Here is a 22,197-nt window from a genome sequence, read left to right as displayed (position 1 = left end):
TTCGGGGAGCCCCGCAGCCCGCTCTAGGCTGCACCAGTGCTCCGGCGGCGCCTGCCCGCGGCCCCCTCACGCCCACCGCGCCCACCGCCAGCTCCCACCACCCTCGCGGGCCGCTCTGCCCCAGGCCCTGCTCGCAGACCAGCCCGCCGGCACCTGCCCTGGCTCCGCTGGGTCGGGCCCCTCACTCCCTCGCCCCGCCACCGGGCAGCCGCCACTCTGTGCCCATCCTCGCCCCGGGAAGGGGCCAACGACACATCCTCCTGGATGCTTGAGAGCATCACATGGAAAACAGCATTTCCCCGACTTGAGACAGGGTTTCCATACCTGCACATCACCTGCTCTACCTTGCACTTGGGATGCGCCATCAAATCAATGTTAAACCACCTCATTTTGTGGGAAAATATACTTTGCTAAAGAACACAGAGCCTGGGAGGGGGACAGGGGGATGGGGTGACGGGCATGAAGGAGGGCACATGATGGGACGAGCACTGGTGCTATGTAAGCCCGATGAGTCACTGACCTCTACCTCTGAAGCCAATAATACATGATCTGCTAATTAATGGAGTTTAAATTTAAATATATATATTGGAAAAAAAAAACCACAGAGCCCACACGATAGGTTAATATATGCAGCCTCTCTTGTGCCTTTTAAATAACCCATTTATACAAACTCCCACTTTGGGACATCCAGGGGGCTCAGCAGTTGAGCATCTGCCTTTGGCCCAGGGTGTGACCCCCAGGGTCCTAGGATGGGGTCCCACATCGGGCTCCCCCGCAGGGGGCCTGCTTCTCCCTCTGCCTGTGTCTCTGCCTCTCTCTCTCTCTCTGGGTCTCTCATGAATAAATAAAATCTTTAAAAGAAATAAAAAAATAAAAAAATAAAAAAATAAAAAAAAAAAACCCCATCTCAAAAAAAACAAACAAAACTCAGTCTCCAAATCCTTCTATTCTTGGTCAGGGCAGGCCTCTCTTGAGCTAGATATATATTTTTTTTCCCATGGCCATTACAATAAATATTTACCTATTGAAATCCAACGTCCTCTGGGGGAGAAATGAGCAGGCCGTGGCAGCATGTTTTGGGAGACCCTGAGGTAAGAGGTGGGCAGCTTAAGGCCACACCCACTGCAGCAGGTGTGCAGGGGCTATGGGCAGGAGGACCTCTGCCTGGAGGACTCACTGGCTCCCCGCTGGAGGCCAAGGACCAGGTCCCCCACTGCTCCACTGGGAGAGGGGTGCAGAGGACAAGGCTAGGGCCTCACTGTGCCATGAGAAATTCACTCATCCTGGGAGTCCCGCCTTCAGGCCACCATCAGAGCACGTACCTCCTGCCAGTCGGTGAGCTCAGAATTTGGGACGTTCAAGCTCCGTGGGGCCTGGCCGAACCGGAACTCAGTAGCTGGGCGCTGGAGGGCACCTGGGGGGCTCAGTCGGCTCAGACGACTGCCTTTGGCTCAGCTTATGAACTCAGGGTCCTAGGGTCAACCCCACGTCGGGCTCCCTGCTCCATGGGGAGTCTCCTTGTCCCTCTCCCTCTGCTTGAGCTCTTTCTCTCTCTCTCTCAAATAAACAAACAACATCTTTTTTTAAAAAGTTTGGGGACTGGAGCTTTAACTCTTTAAAAACAGGTCAGTTGGGTATCCCTGGGTGGCTCAGCGGTTTGGCACCTGCCTTTGGCCTAGGGCGCGATCCTGGAGTCCCTGGATCAAGTCCCGCGTCGGGCTCCCTGCGTGGGGCCTGCTTCTCCCTCCTCCTGTGTCTCTGCCTCTCTCTCTGTGTGTGTCTATCATAAATAAATAAATAAATAAATAAATAAATAAATAAATAAATAAATAAATACATCTTTTTTTAAAAAAGCAGGTCAATTAAGTGGTAGAATGGGGGCACGCATATCGCAATTTCTTAATGGTGCCCTGCACCTTCAGCATAGAAAGTACGTCCACACCTTGTGCTTGGCACCTCACTGCCACCTCTGAAGTGGTCAGAGCCACTCCAGGACTGTTGACCCGGTTCACATAGGAAAAAGCTGGGGCTCAGAGAGGCTCAGGCCTGAGCCCCCAGGACAGCGTGCAGTGGTGAACAGCGTGGGTACTTTACTCCCTAGAACAGTACCCTGAAGTCTGGACGAGCAGCCAAATAAGCAGGGTTAGGGATCCCTCCCAAGACGTAGCAGATTTGAACTTGTTAAGAATTAACAGGCACCCCTCGAATTCCAAGTACATTGTATTTCAAGGTGGGGTCTAAAGACGCTTCACCCCGAAACAGGATTCGTAGGGTACATAGGCCCTCGGATTAGCCTGACGAGGGCCGGTTAACCCGCAGACCCCTGAACGCCCGCAGCGGGCTTTCAGAAAAATATTACCGGTGCCGGTAGTCAAAACAGGAAGGTGATCGAGTACTTTTTCTCTCCAATGCCTGCCTAAGATCTGAGGCCAGATAGAGGAATGCACATAATTTCCCCCTGCCGTCCTATTTTAGAATTAGAAGACAGAGGGTGGTGTGGGGGGCAGGGAGCAGGCTGGGGAAGCAGACAGTTGGGAAGCAAATAGGGAAGCTGCGAAAGGAAGCAGAAGGTCCCTGGAGCCAGCCAGCTCAGCGGGAGGTGGGTGGCGGGAGGGCTGGGGACCCTAGATCCTCTCCCATTCAGGAGGCTGCTTTCATCACAGAGATGACACGAGAGAGGACCTGCTAACTGCGGGGGGGGGGGGGGGGGCGGTCTGGGAGACTGAGAGGCCCCAGAACAAAGAGGGGAGAAGCAATCCTGACAGTGGGATTTTCTAGGGGAAGACAAACGGGTTTGCAATGGGCGTAATCAGAAATGGGTTTAACCCCCTGCTACTGTCTGCAGGCAGCCGGGGGGGGGGGGGGAACCCCTGCCTCGGCCCAGGGACCCCCTGCCTTGGCCCAGCTCTGCTGCCGGCCTCACCTGCTGCTGCACGAGGAGACGGTGGTAACTCGAACCTCCCTGCGGGGCAGCGGTGGGGAACGAATGACCCGGGCAGTGGGTGTCAGGCACGCAGGGGACACATACACACACCTTCCCCTGGCAGGAGGTGAGGCTGGCGCCCTCACCTCCTGACAGAGGCCTCGAGGCCACCGAGGCTGTGAAGGCAGCTGCTCTGTCACCCCCCCCTTGCACCCAGCCTTGAGGCCACAATTGAAGGGTCCAGGAGGCCTTTCATGATTCAAAATGGGGCTAAAGAGATGAGGGGTGTGATTCCTTTTTTTAAAATTTATTCATGAGGGACAGAGAGAGAGAGAGGCAGAGACCCAGGCAGAGGGAGAAGCAGGCTCCCTGCAGGGAGCCCGACGGGGAACTTGATCCAGGGACCCCAGAGTCACATCCTGGGCAGAAGGCAGATGCTCAACCCCTGAGCACCCCCGGGTGCACTGAACACATTATTTTTTTTAAAAATCATTAAATTACCTCCTGAATACACTGTAGTTATTCAGTATTTGCTGAATGAATGAAGTTTTAGTCCCACTATCCCAGGTCTGGCCTCAGTTTTTTGGTTAGCTTTGTTCAGCAGCTCTTCCCTAGATGCCAGCGCCAAGCCCTCGACTGGTTTCCCCTCTAGAAGCTCCTTTACCCAGACCCTCCCTCCGCCCCCCCACAGGAACCCTGGAGGCAAAGAGGGCCAATGAGGCTGCCCAGAGGTTTCCTCCCACTCTGCTCCCTCTTGCTCAAGGCCAGCTATGGGACACCTTCTGGATTCGGCTCGGGAACAGGCGGGGACACCCAGGCGCGTCTCCGGGGATCCAGGCCCTGGAACCCTGCTCAGCTAGCTGTTCCCTCAGGCTAACAAAGAGCTCCTCTCCCTCGATGGCTGACTTCATCTTGCCTTTCTCTCCTGTCCCCACTGTGCCGGGATATGGAGAGGCCCTGAGCCTCGGGTGGGACCCCAAGGGAACCATTCGACCAGAATAGTTCATTCATGAGAGACACAGAAAGAGAGGCAGAGACACAGGCAGAGGGAGCCCCATGTGGGACTCGATCCCAGGCCCCGGGATCACTCAGTCAGAAAAGTAAGGCCAGTTCAATGGGGAGAATCCTTTTACAGTGCATGCAGATCAGAAACTACCACGTTGTACACTGAATACCTTATAATCATATCTGTCACCTATATATACTCCAGGAAAACTGGAAAAAAGAAAAGAAACGAAGGCCAGAGCCGGGGCACGGGCAGGGTCAAGGCTATAGAGGGCAAGGGTGTGAGCTCTGCAAGAGGGGGCGCCGGACAGAGCCTGGTAGAGGCGAGTGGGAGGCAGAGCCGGAGGAGTCAGGAGGAGGCAGGTGTGTCCAATCCCCGAGGTCAAGGATAAAGGGAGCGTTTTCAGGGAAGAGGGCATGGCCAAGGGTGCCGACGCGGCGGAGGATGGAGGCAATTGCCTCCGCTTCCTGAGCTGGGTGGCCACGGTCCGCCCCTGGGACCACGTGCGGGGCCAGGCCCTCTGGCTGGATCCTGTACTGCGGAAACCTCCCGGTGGGGCTGGACGGGTGGACCCAGGAGGGTGCGGACCCACCACCCAACCCCAGGGACGAGTCCCTGAGACCCTACTGAGCAGAAACAGGGTGGGACGGAAACTAAACAAATTGTTCCTTTAAAGTCACCTGATATTTACGTCTCAGTCATGTTTGATTTTTGGCTTCTCTTTCCTGTGGCAGGATATTCAAAGAAAACAAATCTTTAGAAGCTTCAACTCCAAAGCAAAGAGGCCTCTGTGTGCCTACTTCTGGTCTCTGCTTTAGGAACAAACCTCCTTTGCTCTTTGGTCTGAATTGTGTCCAAGGCAGACAGAGCCTCCTGGCCAAGACGGGGTGCAGCCCGAGTGTCTGCTACAGCATCAGAGAGCCCGGCCGGACCAGCCTTGACACCTTGCCCGGGCTTCCACTCCAGGGGCCCAGACGGACCGACGGATGGTGGTGCCAGCTGGAAGCAGAGAGCACGGGGCCACATCCCTGCCCCAAACTGAAGTCCTGCCAGCTCACCCCCTAGGGACCAGATACTTGGTGGGGAAGACAGGGAGCTGAGAAGTCACCCAAGGAAGGCAACCCAGGCTTTGCCTGGGATTTGAAAACAGGTGGTCCATTCTTGGCTCTGGTCATTTCCAAATGACCCAAAAAGCTAGGGAAGGAGGCCCGAGGAGGGGAAATGGAGACAAATACTGGAGCCTAAGCAGGCCCTCCTCCTGCTCTCTTGACAGCAACCCCACAGCCACTGGGTTGTGGCCTATGCTAGGTGGGGACCATCCCCACAACGCCGCGAGGTGCCTCCGAGAGGCTAGAGGCTTTCCAGGGCCGCAGGACCCTAAGCAGCAGGGCCTGCTTTCCAACTCAGCCCCCCGATGCCCAGCCTGTGCCCTCTCCTTTGCATCGTCCCACTGCCCGGCCAGCAAGAGGGCAGGCAGGACAGCCTTTCGGGTCTTGTCAGTGGCTAAGGAACAGTCATCTAGTGAACACCGGGCAGGGGATTTTTGCAGAGCAGATGGCCAACGGTCCTGCCCAGGGATCAGGACCCTTGTTTGGTGACCTAATGTAGCCCCTGCAACGGGGGACAGATGAGGTTCAGGTAAAGGACCCTAATGTGTTGTTCAAAAAGCCCTGCCAGGGGCCCTATCTACCTCAGGGTTTGTCCCCACGCCAGGGACCCTCCTTCCTGGTCACTGCGTCATAAACTTCTAGGAGGTCAGGGCAAGAGTAGCCCAAGGAGCCTCCAGAAAATTCTGTACTTGTAGACAGGAAGACAGAGACCCGAGGCCCAGGGTCACGTCCACAGATGTAATAGCAGCACCTTCCTCGCAAGTCGTCTGAGGATTGAGACCCTGCAAGCCAAGCAACCCGCAGTCAGTCCTCCACTGTCCCTGGTGTCCTCATGATCTTGCCCACTGGAGCCACGGCCCTAGGGCTCTGGAAGGAAGGGTGCCTCCTGCTCTACAACACAGGCCTCTGACCCACCTGGCTGCGCAGGTGGGGTGACAGGAGGAGAGGGAGGGAAGAGGGAGGAGGGCTGGAACCTGGCCTCACCTGCCTCTACGTAGGAGGCGACCTGGGGGTGCCCTGCAGAGCCCCCCCCCCACCTGGTGCTTTGGGTTTCTTCTGGGAAATAAGCTGGCCGTTGAGGAGGGAGCCTTCGGGGCCGGGAGCCTCCAGCTGCACAGCAGGACTGCCCTGACCCGGCAGCTGAGAGCGCGGGCCTGGGGGGAGGAGGGGGCCCCACACGGCCGAGCCCCCCCACCCCAGGCCGCTCCGCCCCTGGCCGGGCCCAGAGCCTGCGGGTTCCCCACCCGCTGGGCTTCCAAGAATCACAGGCAAAGGTGTCACTTGACAGTTGGCAGACAGTTAGCTCTGTGTTCCTGGAAGCTGCAGTCCAGGAAGGGGGGCGGGGGGGTGAAGAGGGGGCAGGGCAGAGAGGGGCACGAGGGGAAAGGCAAGAAGCAGGAGCGAGGAGGGCTGAAGCCAGACTGAGACGCCCGCACCGTGCTCCGAGGCTGCCGGGAGAGGAGGCCAGGCCGGGCCGTGGCCCTGAGCAGCCCCACAGGGCGCAGGGGACTGAGTCCTCGGCCTCCTTCTCCTGGGCCACTGGTCACAAAATAGGAGCAACGTGGCGTCAACGGGAGACCCCGCAGCACGGGAGGCAGGGCCCGCGGGGGCCATCCTGCCGGTCCCTGGAGACGCACAGGCCTCCCCTCCTTTGGCCCAGACACACCAAGGCTGGCTGCTCCCCAGGGGGCACCGCGGACGCCCCTGCAGCCCGCCAGCGGGGAGCCCACAGCTGCCAGGCCGGCACATCGGGAAGGCCTGCCGAGGCCGCGTCCTATAGCCTCCCCCAGCCTCCCGCAGCCTCCTGCAGCCTCCCCCAGCCTCCTCCAGCCTCCCCCAGCCTCCACTGGGGAGGCCGTGGTCACTGCCTTGGATCAAGCACCTGCGGGGTGCTGAGCCGGCCCCACCCCTGCCCCCCGGGGCCGGTCCCCAGGACGCCCCCCCCCCCCGCTCCCCAGCAGGGCACCAGCCCAGTGGGAGCCACAGCAGCAGCATCCTCGTCCGAGGTCGCGGGGCTCAGCTGCCCAGGCCAGGGGCCGGTAGGAGGCCGCGTAGCCCGACATGACGTTGCAGCACTGACGCCACCGCTCAGGCAGCCTCGGGGGCTACCCCAGCCAGTGGGACGGTCTGTGAGACCCAGACGCGGCCTGGGGGGCCCTGGGTGGTGGACACCCTACGGCTTGCCCACCCGGTGGGCGCCCACCCAGCCCTGGGCCCCCGTGTCACAGGGCGGCCACCACCCCAGGAGGCAGTCTGCTCCCCCATCTCCAGGCAGCGGGGCACCTGCGGGGAGCTTGGGGTCGGGGCACAGGCCCGGACTGGGCACTCCTACTGGGGCCCTGCACACCGTCACCCCACGCTCCGGGCTGGGGCTCCAGGGGAGCATCCCTGGGTGCCAGGCTGCGCACCTGGGACCCAGCAGGCCCGGCCCGCCCCCACACGGAGGAGCCTCCGGCGCCCAGCACCTGCCTCAGAGGCAGGGCCCCGGGCGGGGCACCAGGCATCGTTATCACCCCCGGCGCAGGGCTGTGGGCAGGGCTAAGCCGGGCCCTCTTATCACTCCCCAGGCCCTGCACCGCAGTGCACTGCTGGCCCTGAGGATGGGGGGCTGCAAGGCGGGGCCCAGGTGGCTGCCCAGTTCCTTGCTCTTCTGGAACGGTCCCCGGAGCAGGAACGCGCCAGGCAGTCTGGCAAACAGAGGGAGCACGGCCCGGCTTGGACACCATGTCATTCTAGGCAAGCCCTTCCTTCCAGGGTCCCTGCCTGTGAAACTGGGGGGGAGGGGCTGAGGAGGGTCACCCCGGAGCCCCGTGTGTCTCTAAAGAGTTAGGGTCCTGCGACCAACCACCAGGGAGGAGGCCATGCAGAGGGAAGACACTCCGTCCCATAGCAGACCAGCTGGTAGCAGAGTGGCCCCCAGCCCAGTGTGCTTCCCGGCCCAACACCCTGACCTTCTAGAAGGCCTGTGGAGGAAAGGTTTGCAGAGGAAGGGATGGCTGCTTCCGGGCTCCCCATCCCAGATCCAATCCACACCACCAGGCTCCAGGTGTGGACTGGGAACATCTCAGAGGGGCTCATGGGGACTTGGCACCCTACCGGGTGGGCGCTCACTCCTTGGCTCCTGTCCAGGGACGGCAGGGCTTCCTGGGTGTGTGGAGAGCTGGCCCCAGAATTGGGCCCAGATAATAGCCCTGCTCTTATCAGTGGGCCAAGGGCTCCAAGGGGGGTGTGTCTGAGAATCAAGGGCAGGTTCAGCAGAAGAGGGTAGGGGGTGCAGACCAGCTGAGACCTCCAGCCTGGAAGGAAGGACTCCCTGAGGGCACATCCAAGGCTTCAGGAACTGGCGTAGTGGGAGTCAAAGGAAGGGGCAACCTAGGTCCCTTGAGGAGCAGGGAAGCCTGATCCAAGGCACCTTCCTAAAGAAATCCTAGGCATCTCAGGTTGGGGGGTTGAGACAGACCCAGAAGCTATGTCCCAGAGCAGAAGGGGTTATGGCCACCTTTGAGAACCTGAGAAAAGTTATGATTCTGTCCTTGCCCAGTGGGGAAACCAGGGCCCAGGCTTTCTGGAAGATGATTCACACTTGGCTTAAGCCTTGGAAGACCCTGGGGCGCCTGGGTTGGCTCAGTCAGTTAAGCAGCCGACTCTCAGTTTCAGCAGAGGTTATGATCTCAGGGTTTTGGGATCAAGCCTCACGTCAGGCCTTATGCTCAGTACGGAGTCGGCTAAAGCGTCTTTCTTCCTCTCCCTCTGCCCCTCCTCCCCGCCCCCCATCTGGCCCAGCTCACGCCTGCCCTCTCTCTGAAATAAATAATCCTAAGGAAAAAAAAAGACTTGGAAGGCCCTGCTAGACAGGGGCCGAGTCCCCTGTGCGGCTAGAGGTGCGGACCCCGTTGGCAGCGTCTGACGACCGGTCACAGGGCTCTGAAACCTGGTAGAGCAGCAGGGAGAAGGCAGGAGGGCCAAGCAGGACCAGGCCAAGGGTCTGGGGCTCCAGGCCGGCACCCCCTGGGTACCCAGCCAGCTGCCTCAGCCTAGGTTCCTGGTTTCTCTTCCCCTCTGGCCCAGGCTCAGACCAGCCCAAGGATGCCCATCTGGGAGGGAGCCTGGGCCTGTCCTCACTGCTGGGCTGCCTGAGCTGAGCTGCATCCTCTGAAACCCCCCAGCCAGGTGACAAACACAGACGTGTGTGCCATCCTGGGGTCGGGGGCTCAGGAGGCCTCGCGCCCTCTTCTCCGCCTGCAACCGGGGACGGCAGGCTCTCCAGACACACAGGACGGCTTCCTTATGTAGCGTGGGCCCAAGCGTTTTAAGCAGGCGGCGGGAGCTGCTTAGGACAAGGCCGAAAGCCAGGCTCCTTTCCGTAGGCCGGGGAGTAGCCTGCACCCCTTCCGGAGCCCAAGAACCCGAGTTCAGCGGGGAGGAGAGCGGAGGAGAGGCTTGAACGTGGAGGGGCCTGGGCACGGAGAGGCCCTGAGACCAGGGCAAAGAGGACAGGCAAGACCTGGAGGCCCTGGGCTTGGGTGGGGAGCCCAGACAGCCAGAGCCATGGAAAAGTGGGGGCTGGAGAGGAAGGGCTGAGGCCGCCAGGAACATTCCAGGTGGGAGCAAGAAGGAAGAGCGGCCTGGAGGGGCCCTGCACATGGAACACCGACGTCTCCGTCACCAGTCACCCACCTCTCCAGGCTGGGCTGACGCCGCCGGAGGGTGGGCTCCTGCCCCTCACCCCCATCCCAAGCACGAGCACGTGCACGTAGGCACACGCGCCACAGGACATGATCCCTCGGCGACATCCCTTCCTCTCACCGTCACCACACCCTGATTCCACCCGGACACCAGGATGGCAGGAAGCAGTGTGGCTGCTCTGAAACTTCAGGGTGGCAGCATCACAGGGGGCCCTTGATAAGACTTCAGATTCGGATTCCTGCCCCCCCCACCTCCGTCCCCGAGATTCGGGTCAGCATTCCAGGGACCCTGTGATCCCGGGGGCGGAGGCCCTCGGGAGAGCACGGGCTCTGTTAGCTGCTTGGCGGAGGAAGGGCCACAGCCACAGCGCTGCGTTCCCTGTGTGCCCACCGCACCCCTGCCGCTTGGCGCGCCCCCTGCTTTGTCCTCTGATGGCCTTTCAGGAAGTGCCACCATTTCTATCCCTAAAGTCACACACTGGCCTCCAGAGAGAAGCCTCAGTTTGAGGCGGTTCCCGCCCCTGAGCCCGCTTCCGACCCCGGGGGCTTGGGACCCGTGCCAGCGACAGGACCTGGACCAGCAGGTGACCCCCCGGGCAGGAGGCAGCCGTCAGGATGGCACCACTGGCAAGAAGGGCTGCAGAACTGTCCCACGATGGAGACCCCCCCAGGGATGAGGAGCCAGGGGCCCCCCCAGGGATGAGGAGCCAGGGGCCCCCCCAGGGGTGAGGAGCCAGGGGGCCCCCCAGGGATGAGGAGCCAGGGGGTCCCCCAGGGATGAGGAGCCAGGGGGCCCCCCAGGGATGAGGAGCGAGGGGGCCCCCCCAGTGGTGAGGAGCCAGAGGGTCCCCCCCAGGGAAGAGGAGCCAGGGGGCCCCCCAGGGGTGAGGAGGCAGAGGGTCCCCCCAGGGGTGAGGAGCCAGAGGGTCCCCCCAGGGAAGAGGAGCCAGGGGGCCCGCCAGGGATGGGCCAGGGGGCCCCCCCAGAGATGAGCCAGGGGGCCCCCAGGGGTGAGGAGCCAGGGGGCCCCCCAGGGATGAGGAGCGAGGGGGCCCCCCCAGTGGTGAGGAGCCAGAGGGTCCCCCCCAGGGAAGAGGAGCCAGGGGGCCCCCCAAGGATGAGCCAGGGGGCCCCCCCAGAGATGAGGAGCCAGGGGGCCCCCCAGGGGTGAGGAGCCAGAGGGTCCCCCCAGGGGTGAGGAGCCAGGGGGCCCGCCAGGGATGAGCCAGGGGGCCCGCCAGAGATGAGCCAGGGGGCCCCCAGGGGTGAGGAGGCAGAGGGTCCCCCCGGGGATGAGGAGCCAGAGGGTCCCCCCAGGGGTGAGGAGCCAGGGGGCCCTCCAGGGATGAGGCACCCAGAGGGCCCGCTCCCAGCCTGAGCCCCCCACCCCGAGGGCCCCCTGCGACGAGGCAGGCGGGGCGGAGAGTTCCCGGCGGCGGGCGCCCCCTGCAGGCGGACGGGGGTGCGGCGGGGCACAGCGGGAGCAGCGGCCTCCTCCCGCCGCGGCCCTCCGGACGACCCTCGCCCCGCCCCGCCCCCCCCCCCCCCGCTCCCCCGCAGCCCGGGCCCCCCAGGCCGCCCCCACGGCGAGGGGCTGGCGCCCAGCCGCCCACAGAGGCCCGGGGGTGCGGCGAGGGGCGGCACTGCCCTGCCCCGGGCACCCCTAAGGGCCCCTCCACCCGCCCTCCGTGGGGCCCGGAGCCGAGGCTGCCTCCAGGTCAAGGAACCCCGGGCGCTGGGGGCGCGGCCCAGCCTCAGCAGCCCCACAGCAGCGGGCCGGGCCTTACAGAGAGTGGGGGCCGCAAGTGCTGGGGCGCCTCTTCCTTCCTGTCCCCGGGCCCCTGGGCATCCTGGAGGCCTGTGACTTAACGTCCAGCACCGCTCAGGTGGAGCATCCCCCTCCCTCAAGGTCTGAGCGCCCCCCCCCCAGCCTCAGGGCCAGCCCAGCTCGGGGCGAGGGGGCCCCCCAACACCTGTACAGCCTGCAGGCGCCCCCACACACGCTCCTCACCTCCTGGAGGGCTGCAGCCTCACCACTCCCTGGGGGACCCGTCCCAGGCTTGCAGAGACCCGGAGGTTGGGCCTGGGGGCCAGGCCCGGGCCCTGGGAGGGCTGGGGGAGGGAGCGCCGAGGAGCACAGTGGCCCGTGCAGGTTCTGCTTGGGCACCCAGTCAGACCCCACCATCCTCTGCAGCCAGACAGCTTCGGCCATGTACCTGGGGAGCAACAAGCCAGATGAGAGGGGTCATGGCCCCCCGGCCTGGACCCCCTCAGCTTGGGGAGCACAGAGCCCAAGGCGTGGCCCTGCGGAGAGCTGGGACCATCTTATCCAGGCTACAGTGTCCCTCTACCCCACAACCTGGGGCAGGAACCCACAAGGGCAAGGAAGTGGGGGTCCCAGAGGCTCTCACATTGCCCTGCAGAAAACCCTGAAAGAAGAAGGGCGTATAAGGGCCAGGGGAGATGCCCCGGCTTCATCCCGCCCCCCAGCCCCAGGGGCCACCCCTCGGGCCTCTGGTCAGCCAACTCACTTGGGTCCCAGTGGTGCACAAATCGTTAAATACCAGTTGTTGGCACAGCCGCGATCGAAGGGGTTGTATCCCTGCAGGTATTGGCCCTAGAGGGGGGCAAGGGCCGGAAGGAACTCAGATCCAGCAGGACTGGGCAGCACCCCCCTTACCACCCCCCACCCCCCGGGCTGCAGCTCCAAGGGCAGAGAAGCAGGGACAGTGAGCTAAGGTCTCCATCAACCCACCTCTGAGTAGCTCTCTGTAGGCACCCACTTCTGCCTTCTCAGGGCCCCTGCCCCGTCACCTGTACCCCCTTTTGCAGTATCCCCCCTTTTCTGTTTCCTTTGGCCACACCACATCCTCCTGCGCTATACCTGCTTCCAGATGTACTTTCAGATCTTTCTTTTGTCACTAAACTGCTCCAAAGACAGTTGCACCCCTACCGCAACTTCCCTACTTGCCCACCTCTCTCTCTTTTGTTTTTTAAAGATGTCATTTACTGGGGCGCCTGGGTGGCTCAGTCGGTTAAGTGCCTGCCTTCAGCTTGGGTCATGATCCCAGGGTCCTAGGATGGAGCCCCACATGGGGCTCCCTGCTCAGTGGGGAGTCTGCTTCTCCCTCTCCCTCTGCCCCTCCCCACTGCTCAGGAGTGAGAGCGGGGTGCCCGAGAGCACATTCAGGGGAGGCTGCAGGCAGAGGCAGGGGGGAGGAGGGCGCCCCATGTGGGGCTCTGTCCCAGGACCCTGACATCATGACCTGAGCCAACTGAGCGACCCAGGTGCTGCCCCCCCACCTCTCATTTTTTCCAAACTTGTGTCTTCACTGAATTTCACTATCTAGAAGGGCAGTTGCGTGGGGCCCCCAGTCATACTTCCCTAACAAAATAACTTGGCCCTGGAAATCTGGACTGAAGTTCCTGAGCACAAATGCAGTGAAGGGCAAGGCCAAGGTCAAGTCCTCTCCTGGACATTCTTTTTTTTTTTTTTTTTTTTAGATTTTGTTTATTTATTCATGAGAGACACACAGAGAGAGAGAGAGAGAGAGAGACATAGGCAGAGGGAGAGGCAGGCTCCACGCAGGGAGCTCAATCCTGGGACCCCGGGATCACGACCTGAGCCCAAGGCAGATGCTCAACCACTGGGCCACCCAGGTGCCCCTATCTCCTGGACACTCCTAACCAAGTTCTCCCCCCACCCACCCAACAGCCTCGCCCTCTTCCTCCTCCCCAGCACCAGCTGATTCTCTCCCTCACTTCAAGAGCCTCAGCAACAAAATGTCTGTCACAGCCCACCCCCAGCTCCCTCGTGTCCCATGCCCCTGTCACCAAGATTTTGACCTTCACCACTATTCTCCATGAAAACCAGTCAGGACCTCATGGAGAGAACATGACACCTACGGGAGGAAAAGTCAAGATGCCTCCACAGTGTTCCACTGCTGCCAAAAGGCAGCACTAACCATTGAGATACTTTGAGTCCTGCCCACTTTAATATGTTTAAAGCATTTAAGGGAACCTGATATTCTATTTGCAATTTTAATTAAATTGTTAGAAGAGTTTGATTACATTTGCCATTAGAATTGTAAATTTAGAGAAAACTTTGACTTATTAGATGTACATGAAGTTTACAGAGGCATTGACTGTTCAACGCTTAAAGGCATGACAGTTGCCTAATGAACTCATTAGAACTCACTGAGAAGGGCAGCACTTTCCCCTCCCCACAGGAGAGCCTCTCAGATGTGAACAGAATCCAGCAGTTCAGAAGTCCCCTGACTGTCCTCTCTCACTGGCTCCAGACCCAGTTGTCCTGCTCGCGTCCCACAGGACAGTAACCAAGGTGGGCGCCTTCTCGCCCCATGCCCTGCGCCTCCCGGCTGCCTCTGCTCTCCGCCTGTCTTTCCCAGGATCAGGGCCTCAGGCTTTCCTCTCTTTCTCTCTCCCTCACTCTTGCTCTCCCAAAGCAGTTACCAGTTTCTTTGTGTATAGATTCACCCATTTGCTCATAAATATTCTGGGACCTCAACAGTGTCCGAGGCATTGCACTGGGGATGAGGACACACCATCAGCGGGGGAGTGATCAGGGCAGCACGGAGAGGGGATGAGGGAGAGGAGCAGGGAGCCGGTGCCAAGACTCTAAGGTGCAGGCAGAGGAGCAGCAGCCCTGGAGAGTAGAGAGCTGGGCCCTAGGGGGCTGGGGAAGGGCCCCGGCAGGTGCATGCAGCACCACGCTGCTGTGTGCAGCCTGGAGAGATTAGTGTTAGAGGCTGGGGAGCACTTGGAGAGCAGGGCCTCAGTGTGCCCCTGAGCAGAGGAGGCGCCGCATGGGCTGGAGAAGGTGACGAATGATGCCGGTGAGCACAGCCGACTCGTTCAAGAAATATGGCTCTGGGGGCACCTGGGTGGCTCAGCGGTTGATTATCCGCCTTCAGCTCAGGGCATGATCCCAGGATCCTGGGATCGAATCCCCCATCAGGCTCCCTGCGTGGAGCCTGCTTCCCCCTCTGCCTGTGTCTCTGCCTCTCTGTGTCTCATGAATCAATGAATAAATAGAATCTTAAAAAAAAAAAAGAAAGAAAGAAAGAAAGAAAGAAAGAGAAAGAAAGAAAGAAGAAAGAAAGAAAGAAAGAAATATGGCTCTGCTGGAGGGGAGGGTGCAACAGCTGGAAGGGAGGCTTGTGATGGAAAGGAGAGTTTGCTTTGTATTTAAGATGGAGAGACATGAATGCCTGTAGGTGATGACCGGAAGGAAGGTAAGGACAGCAGCGATACGAGGGCATTCGCTGTACCGGCCACTGTTGTGTGTCTTACGCTTATCGACCCACGCTGCTGCCTTTTACAAGTGGGACGACTGAAGCACCAGGCGGCTAAGTAACAGACCCAAGATCTCCCTGCTGCTGGGAAGTTCTGGTTTGAATTTCTGTAGCCTGACTCCAGAGCCCTTGCTATCAACCACCAAGCAAGCGGCCCCAGGATATGTGGCTCGAGGATGGAGGTAGGAAGGGAATGAATGCCTGAAACGGGTTCTGTGGGTAACAGGAAAGAGCCCTGAATGAATGAATCCCATTCATTACAGAATACAGTGATTCACAGAGTGCAGACCACATTTAGATTTCTTAAGACTGGAGATCCTGGGGCAGCCCCAGTGGCTCAGTGGTTTAGCGCCACCTTCAGCCCAGGGCGTGATCCTGGAGACTCGGGATCGAGTCCCGCATCGGGCTCCCTGCATGGAGCCTGCTTCTCCCTCTGCCTGTGTCTCTCCCTCTCTCTCTCTGTGTCTCTCATGAATAAATAAAATCTTAAAAAAAAAAAAAAAAAGACTGGAGACCACAGACTGGGAAAGCCCCATTCTGAGCAGTGGAGACAGGGCAGGCCAATGGTGTGACCAGGGACTAGAAGGCCCTTGGGACGTGAGAAGGGAGAGTGCTGCCCCAGAGAGGCTGAAAAGATGGGCTGGGGCTGGAGAGAGAAGGCTGCACAGAAGGTAATGTGTAGGGCTAATGGGTTAGAGCAGAGTCACAGGTGGGCTGGGAGCCAACAGGGGAAGGTTGGAGTGATTGGGTGCTGGCTGTAGGGATGGGAGGTGGTAGGCAACACCGGTGCCTCTGTCCTTTCAGCCCTCACCGTCTTCAGCCCCCCTCCCCCATCAACGCAACTAACTACACTCTTCCTAAAACAACCTTTAGTTGGGGCACCTGGCTGGCTCAGTCAGATCATGAATCACACGACTCATGATCTCAGGGCTCAAGCCCCACGTTGGGTGTGGAGCCTACTTAAAACAACAACCACCGTTAGTCAAGTCATTGTCCTGCTAAAGGAATCCTATGGCAAGGATGTTCACTTTTATTACTCCCACTCAACACCGTACTGGAGATCCAAGACAGTGCAGTAAGAAGAGAAAAAGAAAGAAATCCATTCATGTTAGAAAGAAAAAAATAAAACTGTCCTTATTCATAGGTGACATGATTTTCTATGTGAATCAACAAAAAAGCTATTAGAATAAGTGAGTCCAGCAAAACTGCAAGATTCAAGACCAATAAACAAAAATCTATTGTATCTTTTACAATAATGAACAAATACACATGAAATTTAAAGACATTTATAATAGCACAAAAACAAAATACTTAGAAAAGATCTAACACAATGTACGCAAGATCTATATACTGAAAACCACAAAACGCTGATGAAAGAAATCAAAGAAGCAAATAAGTGGAAAGGGGTTCATGGGTTCAAACACTCAATATTGTTAAGATATCAATTTTCCTAATTGGCCTATAGGTTCAACGTAATCCAAATAAAAATCTCAGCAAATTTTTTTGTGGAAATTAAGCTGTTTCTAAAAGGTAAAAAGAAAATCAAAGGACCTAGGATAACCAAAAGAACTCTGAAAAAGAAGAACAAATTTGGAGAACTCGCACTGTGTGATTTCAAGACTTGATACAAACCTACTGATCAAGACAGTGAGGTATTGGCAAAAGAGTAGGGAATCCAGAAATACACCCACAACTATTTAGTCAACTGATTTTTGACAAATGTGCAAAGGTAAATGGAAGAAGGATAATCTTTACAGCAAATGATGCTGGAGTTATGCAAAAGTAATAAATCTTGACCAATACCTTGCATCCCATACAAAATTTAGCCCAAAATGAATCATAGGCCTCAATATAAAATCTAAAACTATAAAATTTCCAGAAGAAAATATGAGAAAATCTTTGTGACCTCGGGTTAGGCAAAGCTTTCTTAATTACAACACCAAAAACGCAGAAAAAAACCAACAGTGCCCTTCATCAAAATTTAAAACTCCTGATCTTTGGAAGACACCATTAAAAAAAAATTGTGATGACAAGCCATACACTGGGAGAAAATATTTGCAAAACACGTTTCTGAATCCAGAGTAGGCCTCGTAGAACTCAATAGTTTTAAAAATCCCAACTTTTTTTTAATGGGTAAAAGATTGGAACATTTAGTCAAAGATGTGTAGATGGCGAATAAGAAAGTGAAAGGATGCTCACAAGATCACTCCTTGTTAGGAAAAGGCCAATTAAAAAAATCACCGTGAGATATCACTTCACATTTACCAGGCTGGCTAAAATTAAAAAAAAAAAAACAGAAAATCTTGACTATACCAAATGTGAGTGACACTGCCTCTAGGAACAGGAACCCAGCACCATGGGAACGCACCCACTTTGGAAGACACTATGGTGGTCTCATGAGGTTTAACATACAGTCACCTTAGGACTCGGCAATGCCACTCCTAAGTATTCACCTAAAGAGAAATGACAACCTGCGTTCACGTGCCTATCCACCAACGTTTACAGCGGCTTTATTTATAATCCCCCAAACTGGAAACCACCACACAGCCCTTAGCCCGGAAGTGGATCAACAAGACACTAGCCACAGGGATGGGGACGGGCAGCGACTCGGATGGGCGGCAGATGCTGAGCCGGAGAAGCCAGACTCAACAGGCTATGGCTGCGTTCACGGGAGTCTCGGGAGAAGGAAAAACTAAAGGGAGAGAAAACAGATCAAGTGGTTGCCAGGGGCTGCGAGCAGGGAGAGAAATTGAGGACAAAAGGCCCTGAGGGAGGGACTCCTGGGTGGCTCAGCGGTTGCGCTTCTGCCTTTGGCTCAGGTCACGACCCTGGGGTCCCGGGATCGAGTCCCACGTCGGGCTCCCTGCATGAAGCCTGCTCCTCCCTCTGCCTGTGTCTCTGCCTCTCTCTCTCTCTGTCTCTCATGAGTAAATAAAATCGTTTAAAAAAAAAGGGGGGGGGGCCTGCGGCAGTATTTTTTGGGGTGGGTGGAATTGTTGTAAACCTTGACCCTAGTGGTAACTACAGAGCAGGGCTGTGCGTTGGTCAAAGCTCATAGAGCTGCACTGAAACAGGGTGAATTTTACTGCATGTAGAAAAAGAAAAGAAAAGGAAAAAAAAAAAAAGTCCGGTCGTGGCTCCCAAGCTTCCCCTGAACCAAGACTCTGTTCTCCGCCTGACTTTCCAGGCGTTTCAGCTCTGGCCAGTCCCGGGCCGCCGCTCGACGTCCCAGGCCCGTCTGAGCTCCCGTGAGCACCGTGTCCCGCCCCGCAGCCCCCAGCCCTGGGGACTCGCAGGCGCCGCCCCTCGCCCACCCGCGCTGCTCCCTGAGCTCCGCCCAGCACACGCCCTTCCCGGGGCCCAGCCGCGTCGGCAGGGGCTCTTCTCCTTCTTTTTTTTAAAGATTCTATTTATTTACTCATGAGACAGAGAGAGGCAGAGACCCAGGCCGAGGGAGCAGCTGGCTCCACGCAGGGAGCCCGACGCGGGACTCGATCCCGGACCCCGGGGTCACGCCCTGGGCCGCAGGCCGGTGCTCAGCCGCTGAGCCCCGGACGCCCCGGGCAGGTGCTCCTCCGGTCGCACGGTCGGCGCGGACCGACACCTCCGCGCCCAGAACCAGGCCCCGCGGGGGGCGCACCTGCTCGAGCTCCGGGGCAGGCGGGACCCGGGGCAGGAGGGACCCGAGACGCGTCTGGGTGCAGCAGCGCCCCCGAGGGGGTCAGGCCGCCGGGGCCCCGGGGAGGGCCGGCGGGGGCGGGGGCGGGCGCCGCGTACCTTGCCCTCATAGGAGCGCTCGGCCGCGCTCACCGACGCCGCCTGGATCAGCAGCAGCAGGGACAGCGGCACCAGGAAGCCGGTGGCCGGCACCGCCACCACGAGGCTGCGCCAGCTAAGGAGCAGCGCCGCCCGCGTCCTGGCCCCGCCCCGCGGCCCCGCCCTCCGCAGTCCCCACCTGCAGCCCGCCCCCCTGCAGTCCACCCACCTGCAGTCCCTCCCGCCCACCTACAGTCCCCCCACCTGCAGTCCCCCTCACCTGCAGTCCCCCTCACCTGCAGTCCCCCTCACCTGCAGTCCCTCCCCTCACCTGCAGTCCCCCCCACCTGCAGTCCCCCTCACCTGCAGTCCCTCCCCCCTGCAGTTCCCCCTCACCTACAGTCCCCCCACCTGCAGTCCCCCCACCTGCAGTCCCCCTCACCTGCAGTCCCTCCCACCTGCAGTCTCCCCCACCTACAGTCCCCCCACCTGCAGTCCCCCTCACCTGCAGTCCCTCTCACCTGCAGTCCCCCCTCACCTGCAGTCCCACCCACCTGCAGTCCCCTTCACCTGCAGTCCCTCCCATCTGCAGTCCCCCCTCACCTGCAGTCCCACCCACCTGCAGTCCCCCTCACCTGCAGTCCCTCCCTCCACCTGCAGTCCCCCCATCTGCAGTCCCCCTCATCTGCAGTTCCCCCCACCTGCAGTCCCTCCCCCCCACCTGCAGTCCCCCCACCTGCAGTCCCTCCCCCCCACCTGCAGTCCCCCCATCTGTAGTCCCCCCACCTGCAGTCAGTGCCTCCCCACCACCTGCAGTCTCCCCCCCATAGTCCCACCCTCCCCACCCCCCCACCCCCACGGCCACCAGGGCCTCTGCCCCTGACTGCGCCCCCAGCCGCCCCCTGCGAGGCTCCCCGGAGGATACGCCATGGCTTTGTCCAGGGAGAAAGGCAGGTGGGTCGTGCGCCCCAGGAAGATGAGGCAGGTCACCAGCATGGCACCCGAGTAGAGGCATAAGGACAGGACCAGCAGCAGGAAGAAGCGGAAGTTGCGGTGACCAATGCAGTTATTAACCCACTTGCAGTGGTGGTCAAAGTCCTGGGTAAGAGGGAGGGAGCAGGAGTGGAGGGCACCCCCACATCTGAGACCCTACCCTCTCCCTCACCCCTGTTCCCAAAGGCCACCTGGCCTTGGCCCCCAAACTGGCTCCCATCCCTAGGGAGAAACCCAGCCACAGGGTCCCTAAGGCCAGCACTTCTATTACAGCGCTGCCGTCTCTGGGGCCCACGAGGGCACGCGGCAAGCGGCCTCTGGACGCAGAGCCTGCCTGGTCTTCTGGGAGACACATCCCGGTGTGACTGGGCTGGACATAGAACATCTCTGGGTTCTGTTTCCTCATCCATTGAATGAGGGTAACAGTACCCTTCCCAGCCGGCCTCTGTTTGTAGGGACCGGAGAAGACGGCACATCTGCAAACCTCTGCGGGCTGTGACACGAGACAGACAAGCCCTCAGAGCCCAGGAGAGCCTCTGGCCTGGACACGACAAGAAGCCAGGCGAAGCTTTCCTGGCCCGGCCTCCAGCCAGCCCGAGGCCCTTGGGCAGCCAGTGCCAGCAAGCCTGGGGTACGACGGGAGTGGACTTCTGAGCCCCCTGGACTGAGCAGGCCCCGCAGAGTGTCATGCGTCCGTGAGTGTCAGCATGTGCACAGGCAGGGGCTCACCTCCCTGGACAGGTGCAGGTGCCCAGGTAGTGGCCTGCACGAGTGACCAAGAGTTACGGGCCCCCTTGGCCTCTAGCCGTCCTGGGAGTGGTTCCACACTTGCTGTGGGCCCCAGGGTGAGCATGAAGAGGGCACTCACTTCCACACAGATGTTGCACCAGGGACAGTGGTAGGTCCGGGGCGGGCAGTGGAAGCGGCACTTCTGGCACCATTGCAGGCGGAAGGCTCTGTGGTTCACCCACACCACGTGCACCATCGTAGGGCCCTGTTCATTGGAGCCTGGGAGGGAGGAGGACGGCGGCAGCAGGAGTGTGCTGCTGGGGTAGGGAGGCCGGCTCCAGCTGGGGGCGGGGGTGAGGGGGGAGCTGGGCGGGGTGTCCCGGTCCCCACTGAGCAAGCTGCCCAAGCGCAGAGGGCACCAAAGGGACGGTAGGTCTCCAGCCCGGAGAGTTCTGTGAGGACTCAGCCCCCAGAAACTGAGTCGGTGAGGTGGGGAGAAGGAAGGGGGAAGTGAGGGCCTCGGGGAGCCAGCTTCCCGCCCCAGCTGCCGCGAAGCCCCAGGAGAACCTCCCGAATTCTGTTTTGCCGCGTGTCCCTGGCTCCCAGCGGGAAGTGCCAGAGGCAGGGCCCGGGCATATGGGCATATGAGGGTGCGCGGGGAAGGGTGCTGAGGCCTGAGGGATGGCCACCCCCTCGCAGGCCCAGCGCCTCACCTTGGTGCAGGATGCCGGGGTCTGAGAAATTGAGTGAAACCAGACTGAAGACCGTGAGGACGCAGAGGAGGCCCGAGACGAGGGGAAAGGCCCACTCCCCGTTCTGGGCCAGCCACCTGCACCTGAGACCAGCGCGGCGCTCAGCCCTGACCCAGAGGGCCTGAAGCCCCCCAACCCCGACCCCGTCACTGGGTCAGAACCCACACACGCCGGAGCCCGCTCCAAGTACCCAGGCTGGTGACAGACCCCCCCGGACACCCCACCGATCGTCACCGGGTGCGCAAGCACGGCCCCCAGGCCTCTGCACCTGCGTTCCCCGGCCTGGAGCACCCCCTCCCCTCACCCCGTCCCGCACTTCCCCTGCCTCCCTGCTCCCATTTTCTGCCTCGGTAGGGACCCCGCGGCCTGTGGGGGAGGGAGGCTCACGGGAAGGCGAAGAAGAGGCCACTGAAAATGAGCAGCAGCGCAACGTTGAAGGCGGCAAACAGGCTTGGGAGGATCCAGGGAAGCGGGGCCCCAGGCGGCAGATGGGGCGCCTTCAGGAGCGGCATGGCCCGACCGCCCTCGCCCCCAGGGGAGACCAGGGCCACCAGGCTCCCTCAACCCCGCTGGCTCTAGGAACCCCATGGCCACAGCAGCCTCGGAAGCCTAGGGTGGAAGGGAAGTTCCAGTGTGACATCACAGAGGCCAAGGAGAAGGGAGGCCAGGGCCCCCCCCGGCAGAACGCCTGCAAGTGCAGAGGGCCGCTTCCAAGAGCAACCCCCCCCCCACCGTCACCACTGCACCCCCTCACTTGTGCCACGGAGTGAGAGCTCCCCCCTGTGGGTTGGCTTTGAGACGCCTGAGATCAGAGGGACACACGGGGAGCAGGTGGGTGACTGTACTCATCCTCCCAGGCGTGGTGCCAGCCAGAGCGACAGTGGTTGCTGTCCACCCTCTCTCCGTTTTCTTCCTTTTTGTCATTACAC

General features: G+C 59.8%; 1 protein-coding gene across 1 annotated transcript; it reads right to left on the bottom strand.

The window, feature by feature from the left end:
• Positions 1-1,600: 1,600 nt before the first annotated feature.
• Positions 1,601-21,780, bottom strand: ZDHHC19 (zinc finger DHHC-type palmitoyltransferase 19). Its single transcript, XM_055316560.1, has 8 exons — positions 21,656-21,780; positions 21,230-21,351; positions 20,656-20,795; positions 19,720-19,892; positions 18,816-18,921; positions 12,255-12,340; positions 11,735-11,939; positions 1,601-1,780 (listed from the first exon to the last, which is right to left on the bottom strand). Exons 1-8 carry the CDS (start codon positions 21,778-21,780, stop codon positions 1,703-1,705), a joined length of 1,035 nt encoding a protein of 344 aa, XP_055172535.1. The 3' UTR covers positions 1,601-1,702.
• Between the last annotated feature and the right edge of the window lie 417 nt (positions 21,781-22,197).

Source organism: Nyctereutes procyonoides, unplaced genomic scaffold (assembly GCF_905146905.1).
Source record: "Nyctereutes procyonoides isolate TBG_1078 unplaced genomic scaffold, NYPRO_anot_genome, whole genome shotgun sequence".
NCBI classification, from domain to species: domain Eukaryota; kingdom Metazoa; phylum Chordata; class Mammalia; order Carnivora; family Canidae; genus Nyctereutes; species Nyctereutes procyonoides.
Note: the sequence above shows the minus strand (reverse complement) of the source record. Positions and strands in the feature narration are given on the sequence as shown.

Bases quoted from the DNA above. Each gene is read 5' to 3' on its own strand.
- ZDHHC19 (XM_055316560.1), bottom strand. From the start codon at position 21,780: ATGCCGCTCCTGAAGGCGCCCCATCTGCCGCCTGGGGCCCCGCTTCCC. The intron at 21,352-21,655 runs GTGAGCCTCCCT...CGCTGGTCTCAG, and splicing joins GGCCTCTTCTTCGCCTTCCC to GTGCAGGTGGCTGGCCCAGA. The intron at 20,796-21,229 runs GTGAGGCGCTGG...CCTCCCTCCCAG, and splicing joins CCCCGGCATCCTGCACCAAG to GCTCCAATGAACAGGGCCCT.